Here is a 7,164-nt window from a genome sequence, read left to right as displayed (position 1 = left end):
ATAAAATTTGAGGAGTACTTTTTAAAGTTTTTAAAGGTGGATGATACATTTGGAGTGGGACTTTTTAATAAATTATAAGATTTTTTGAAGTCTCTTGATCTTAATGTTGATGATGTAAGGGGCTAGGGTTATTATAATGGCTCCAATATGAAAGGAACGCACTAAGGTGTTCAAAAGCGATTTCTTGAAATAAACCCGAGTATGAATCTTACTCTTAGTGATATGGCACATTCTTGCATTAGAGCTATTTCATTTTTTGGAATTGTTCAACGCATATATTCATTATTTTTGGGTTCTACAAAAAGAAGGAAAATTTTGCTTGACAATGTCCTTGAATTAAATGGGAAATTTTTATCTAATACTCATTGGGAGAGTCTAATTAAAATTGTTAAAACTATTAGATTTCAAACTCCCCAAATAAGATTGGCTTTTTCGGAATTATATTAATCTTGTGATGATGCAAAGTTAAAGAGTGAAGTGGAGAGTTTGGTCAATGCACTTAGGAGTTTTGAGTTTTTTCTTAGTATGGTAATTTTGTATGAAATTTATTTGCTATAAATATGGTGAGCAAGAAATTGCAATCTAAGTCTATATGCATTGAGACCACCATAAAGCAATTAAAAGGTGTATTGTCATAAAACAATTTGATGAGAATAACCAAGAGGATGAAAAAATTCAGTCGACTGATGAATTATTTAGAGTTGATTGTTTTTTAGTTATTGTAGACATGGCATTTACTTCTTTGAAGAGCATATTTTAGCAACTAAAAACATTTGAAAGTATTTTTGGGTTTTTGTTTGATTCAAACAAGTTAAAGTCATTGGATGGAAAGGAATTGAGAGAATGTTGTGCTACTTTTCACTCTACCTTTTCTTGTGGTGGTTCATCATATGTTGATTTAAATGATCTTTTCTCTAAATTGAAAGTGTTGCTATTTACTTTACCAAATGAATTAATGTTAGCCACTGAAATTCTTGAGTTTTTCAAATTTGCAGCTTGCTATCCGAATGTTTCAATCGCTTATAGAATTTTTTTAATGGTCCCTATGACTGTGGCATTAGCTGAAAGAAGTTTTGCAAAGCTAAAGTTAATCAAAACCTACTTGAGGTCATCAAAGTCACAAGAACGGTTGAATGGTCTGGCAATTTTATCAATCGAGAAGTATTTTTTAAAAAACATTTATGTTGATGTTTTCATTAATGATTTAGCATATCAGAATGCTTGTATAACCCATTTTTTATGTTTTTTTTTTGTGTTTTTGTAGTTGATGACATAGGAGTAGATTGAATGAAAAATATATATATTTTTAATTTTGTTAGAAAAATATATTATTGGCTTAATGTCATAAAACATATTATGTTAATGAAATTACTAGTATATGATTTTATTTTATTGTATTACATTTTTTATATATTTTTTAAAATGACTTGATTTATTATTTCGCCTAGGACCCCAAAAATGTCAAGAACAGACTTGGTTGCCTCTAGCTCTCTGTTTTTTTAAATATGGAGAAGAATAATATGTGATGTGAGTAAAATAATCCGTCACCTATTCATGGCATATTCAAACCAGGTGAGAGAAAACCTATCATATTTTTCTAAAATAAATCTAAAACATACCTTACTTTTCTAACTAATTTTTAAAATTACAATATTTTTATTAAAAAAATATTATGCTACCTTTTTTCTTGGTCGTGGTCCTTGCTTTGTACCTTACGTAGTCCGGACTCCGTAGAACCCATATATCGTTGTCGAAAGGAGGCCAAGTTTTTGCATCACAAAAATCACATACAACCCTTTGCTTGCTCCAAAAGTCAGTCACTGAAGAAATGAAAAGTAAAGCCTCATATATACAATGTTTTCCTACCCTTCACTCACAACTTTATCACATATTTCTTTGGTTAAAGGTCCACCCACTTGCCTTCTTTTTAGCACATAATCACCACCCACCAAAATTTCTTTTCAATGGTTTGTAATTATTGTGGTTGATATTGATGTAATTTGTCTCCTCTCTTCCAAAATATCATCATTTTCATCTCCTAATGATTTTCAAGCAATGCCATCCAAAAATAAATAAGATTTGTATTTCTCAATTTCTTTCTAGAATCTGATGTTTTAACTCCCATTTTGGCACCCAAAATATAATATATATATATATATATATAAAAGTTTAAAAAAATTCCACAAGCAGCTGAGATTTAGTTCAATTGGTATCGACATTGTTAGCACTGTAGAAAGACATAAATTCGAGCGTACTGAAATATACTTATCCTCTTACATAAGGGTTGAAGAGAGATTACGATAGACATTGTATTTAAAAAAACTCCACAAGATTGAAATATTGTCATATGTCCTTAGATAAACAACTTAAAGCTTTGGCGAGTATAATATAGTGTATAAAAAAATTAATTTCTTTATTTACTTAGAAGGTTATATATTTAAATCGGTGGGCCTATTTTGAGGTATGGAAGTCTAGCCAAATCCCAAAAAGATCATAAAAATCCGAATCATACGGCAATATGAATTTTATTTTAAAAGAAAAAAAAGAGACTGAAATGAGCCGATTTCATGACGTTTCTTTTGTTTTTTTCTCTGGGGTTGGATTTTTATTGAATGAAATTATTGTGGAACTCATGACCTGTGAAGCCTTTTTCAGCTTTTAAAAATTAGGTCCTGTTTAAGTGAGACAAATCTCTTGCATGTTAGCATGCAGTAGCTTGACTTTTCATGACTTGAAGGTCTCAACCAACCCCCTAAACAATATGTGGCGAACATACACAGCAATTTCCCAAGAAAAACAAAAGTAATAAAAGTCGGTAGATATTTCAACCAAAACCTTAAATTTTCATCATCTTTATAAAATTATATCAATTTATAAATATTAGAAAGGAATTTCTTTTTCACTTTTTATTTTTATTTTATTTGAGTTAATATGTAGTTTGCCCCTTAAACTTGTCGAAAAGTACCTATTTGGCACCTGAATTTGTTTGTAACTAATTGGAAACTAAACTTATATTCGGTTACTCATGTTAATACTTTCACACTAACACCATTAGTTTGTATTGATGTGACACTAATAATCAATCCTCATGTTAGCCACTACTAAAATAGCCACTTTTATTTACCTCAGGTTACATTTTAGTCATTTAAATTTGAAATGTTACGTTTTAGTCTTTTACGTTAACGTGTTGTAACATTTTAGTTACTGAGCCGTTAATTGTCGTTAATGGTGCAACAGTAAGCTAACGTAGCACGTTAAATCATCATTTCAAACAAAAATTTTAGGTTAAATTATACAATTGGTCCCCATATTTTTTCGTTTTGAGCAATTTAATTTTTTTCTTTTATATTCTTTTAACTTTCCTTTTTTTTCCTTTATTTTTCATTCTCTTCTACTTCTCCTTCTGTTTTCCTCTCTTCTCCATCTCTTTTAACGTAGCTTTTCTATGTTTTTCATTTGTTAAAACTTTTTTTTATGTTTATGAAAATAGAAAAGTGAAAAGTTGAGACCAAAATAAAACTTACTTCACATATTCTCACCCTACAATTACAAACCCTTATCATTCATCATCGTTTTAACGAACCAGTTTGGATCTCTCAATGACCTAGTCTACAAGTTCGCCTCACTCAAATACCTCGCCAATCATGACTTATGGTAGTCCACCCTTAACAACGTTTCCCAAGCCCGTTCCTTGAACCTCCTAACCAACCCCCATAGCCACCTTATCTATCTTGTCTACAACATTCTCGCCCTCTCGAAACTACGTTGTTTCACGGATTCTACAAATGTGCTCTACACTCTTAATGACTACAATGACCATCATACGAAACTTACCCTCAATGTTACCCAAACTAGTTTGGTTCCATGCTCTCTTTCTCTCATGCTTGGCTTACAATTAATTTTGCTTGAGAATATCCAAGAAGGTTTAGATCAATTTTATCGTTTGCTTAATTTTATTCGTCAAAAAATAAAAGAAAAGGAAATGAATAATCTGCACGATTCTGTAAAAGTTTGGAAACGAAAAAAATTTATTTTGAATATAAAGAATTCAATTTATGTTTAGATTTGATTAAGGATATGGTTTTTTATATTGATTAGTTAGATCCAATTTTAGTTTCAAAATTAGGTTATATTCAAATCGAGATTTGATTAACAATGGTTGATATTCGGTTTTAAGTGAAATTCAATTTAGGAATCATGTGAAAGAAACAAGAACTTGGTTTATTTGGTGGATAGATATTTTGTTTCTGCGGTGAAGAATATAAGAAGAGAGAAAATAAAAGGGAAGAAGAAAAGGAAAAATAAATAAAAAATTAAATTGTTCAAAAAAATAAAAGTATATGGATTAGTTTTAACAAAAGGAAAACATAGAAAAACTATATTAAAATAAATGAAATTGTTACACTGTTAATGATAATTAATAGAAAGAATTAATATAATTGGATTTGAGTGAAATAGATGAAAATTTGGATGGTATTTATAGGAAAAGAATGGTGGTTGACATTGTTATCGTTTTCATCCAACATTCAAAAAGCTGTTGAAGAGAAGCGCGTTTAACTGGGTACATTTATTTTTCTCTTCAAAATCGACATATTTCTTTAATTTATAAAAAACGACCCAAAACCCTAATAAAAAAAAAGCTACATATTTAGCTGTTTTTTAACATCAAAAACTATAATTGATCAAATGATTTTACCAAATTTCTTTAAAAATTAGAAAGGAAAAAACACAATTTAAACTAAAAACCATCTAAATGATGCGAGAATCTAAAAATATCATGCTGACAGTTGATGCCAAATCAAACCGTAGCACCTTTTTCTTTTTCAAAACAGTAGCACTTTAGTTTAAACTACGGAAAAGGAGGAGAATAATATAAACTGACAAATAAAGTTGCAATTTACAAAATAAACCTTGCAATTTAATCCATTAATTAATTAATCCATTAATTAATTGTTCTTTTATTTAAGAAAGAGGGCAAACACAGTAATTAAGACGAAAAGTTTTGGGCAAACTTAATAACAATGGGATTCTGATCGTATCTGTATCATCCAACTGCCGAACCGAAAGACACACCAGCGTACGGAAATCCAAACCGTACACCAAACTAAGGGCATTCTCGTAATTTAATCCAACCGACTTTCGGTTTCTGATCCAACGTCTACAAAACAGTCACAGTATCTCAAGACGTGTCTTTCTCCCATCGGTTGAGCCGAATATTCCCTCTCAACATTCCTTAAACCCTCTATTTATAACCCTATGAAAAACTTAATGGAAAAGGTTAAAGAAAAAAACCAAGGGTAAATTGAAAACTGAAGAAACCATGACTGAATCATTGAAGGCTAACTACAAGGTCTGTGAAGAGATCGGCCGAGGAAGATTCGGCATCGTTTTCAGGTGCGTTTCTTTGATCTCCGGCGAGTCTTTTGCCGTTAAATCAATCGATAAACAGATAATCTCCGCCGGTGATTCTCTCGACTCTCAGTGTCTTTTCAATGAACCTAAAATTCTCACTCTGGTTTCGCCTCACCCCAATATAATCCACCTTCACCACCTCTACGAAGACGACTCTCATCTTCACATGGTGCTCGATCTCTGCCCTCCTTCACGAGATCTTTACAATCTCATCATCGACAATGGGCAGTTCTCCGAAGCTCAAGCCCGACCCATCTTGACCCAACTCGTTCAGGCCCTTGCCCACATTCACAGTCTCGGCGTCGTCCACCGTGATATCAAACCAGAAAACATTTTGTTCGATTCGAAAAATTCCGTTAAGCTAACGGATTTCGGTTCCGCGGACTTGGCACCGGAGGTAATGAGAGGTGTGGTGGGAACCCCGTTTTACGTGGCTCCGGAGATTTTGGGCGGGAGGGAATACGGGGAGAAAGTTGACGTTTGGAGTAGTGGTGTCGTATTGTACATAATGTTGGCAGGATTTCCGCCGTTTCACGGGGAAACGGTGGTGGAGATTTTCGAGGCGGTTTTGAGGGGAAATTTGAGATTCCCCGTTAGGGTTTTCCAATCGGTTTCGCCGGCAGCCAAGGATCTGTTGAGAAAAATGCTCTGTAAAGATGTTTCTAGAAGATTGTCCGCTGAACAAGTTCTAAGTAAGCCAATTTTAATATTAATTTTTTTTATTACTTTTAAAAAAAAACCCAATATTTATTTATTTATTTATTTACAGGACATCCATGGATCACAAGTGGATGCTGAGTTTTTGAAGTTTCTCATCTGGTATCTGCTGATGATTGTATATAAACATTAAACGGGATGAGTTATTGTCATTCCAAGGAGGGTTTTTCTTTTTTTTTTTTTTTTGAGGGATTTAACCTTTTTATGTTCTTTTTCTACAGAGGGTGATTGTATGAAAAGCGAGTTTTTCTAAGCTTGGGAAAAGAGTGTGTATAGAAGAAATGGTATTTGAGTGAAATGGTTGTTTTTCTGTTCTTATATATTAAAGATACATCCAATGAAGAAAACTTTGGAGTTACCGATATTGTTATTGTTTTTCATATATATCTTTGTTAGATTTAAATATCTATTTCTTTTGTTGATTTTCCTTTTATCCCAAGTATAATTTCTTATAATAGTTGTTTGCTTAATTAGTTTCTTCAAGAATTGACTATCTAGTAAAAAATTTATTTTAATTATTCATAATTTTATTGACATAATGCAAAATTTAACCCTTAAATTTATACATTCTATCAATTTGATAAAACCGAATAAATTTGACTACAACATTTATGTAAATGTATAAATGTTAATGTTTTTTTTTTGTAGAATTTAAATTAAACTACCAAAACATGTAAATATTGTGATTGTATTTAATTACTTACTTTTACTTTCAAAATTAACATGAATTAATTTTTCCTATTTTTAAAACGAAACCAATTTAATCAACCTTGAAATTGAGAACAACCCTTTTACTAAAATAGAATTTTATGTTTAAATAAGGCTTAAGGGTGTAAAAACCCACAAACATACAAAAAAACAATTAAGCCCTTACTTTTGTTTTTGTAATTAATTAAGTACTTAAACTTTCAAAATGCATAAAAAAGTCCTCAAACTTTTTCAAAATCCATTAATCCCCTTTTTTTTTTGCACTCAACTGGGTATTTGAACTTTCAAAATGTATAAAAAAGGTCCTGAAACTTTTCAAAAAATAAG

The 7,164-nt window shown here is 31.2% G+C and overlaps 1 protein-coding gene across 2 annotated transcripts; it reads left to right on the top strand.

The window, feature by feature from the left end:
• The first annotated feature begins 5,258 nt into the window (after positions 1-5,258).
• On the top strand, positions 5,259-6,487 carry LOC105774960 (phosphoenolpyruvate carboxylase kinase 1). Of its 2 annotated transcripts, XM_052621896.1 has the most exons (3): positions 5,259-6,104; positions 6,182-6,231; positions 6,351-6,487. In XM_052621896.1, exons 1-2 carry the CDS (start codon positions 5,321-5,323, stop codon positions 6,208-6,210), a joined length of 813 nt encoding a protein of 270 aa, XP_052477856.1. In that variant the 5' UTR covers positions 5,259-5,320; the 3' UTR covers positions 6,211-6,231; positions 6,351-6,487. The 2 variants fall into 2 exon arrangements, with proteins under 2 accessions (XP_052477856.1, XP_012452976.1); XM_012597522.2 differs by having other exon boundaries at positions 5,260-6,104; positions 6,182-6,487.
• Positions 6,488-7,164: the final 677 nt, after the last annotated feature.

This window comes from Gossypium raimondii, chromosome 10 (assembly GCF_025698545.1).
Source record: "Gossypium raimondii isolate GPD5lz chromosome 10, ASM2569854v1, whole genome shotgun sequence".
Taxonomy (NCBI): domain Eukaryota; kingdom Viridiplantae; phylum Streptophyta; class Magnoliopsida; order Malvales; family Malvaceae; genus Gossypium; species Gossypium raimondii.
Note: the sequence above shows the minus strand (reverse complement) of the source record. Positions and strands in the feature narration are given on the sequence as shown.

Coding starts and splice junctions, on each gene's coding strand:
- LOC105774960 (XM_052621896.1), top strand. CDS start 5,321: ATGACTGAATCATTGAAGGCTAACTACAAGGTCTGTGAAGAGATCGGC. Junction 6,105..6,181: donor GTCCGCTGAACAAGTTCTAA/GTAAGCCAATTT, acceptor ATTTATTTACAG/GACATCCATGGATCACAAGT.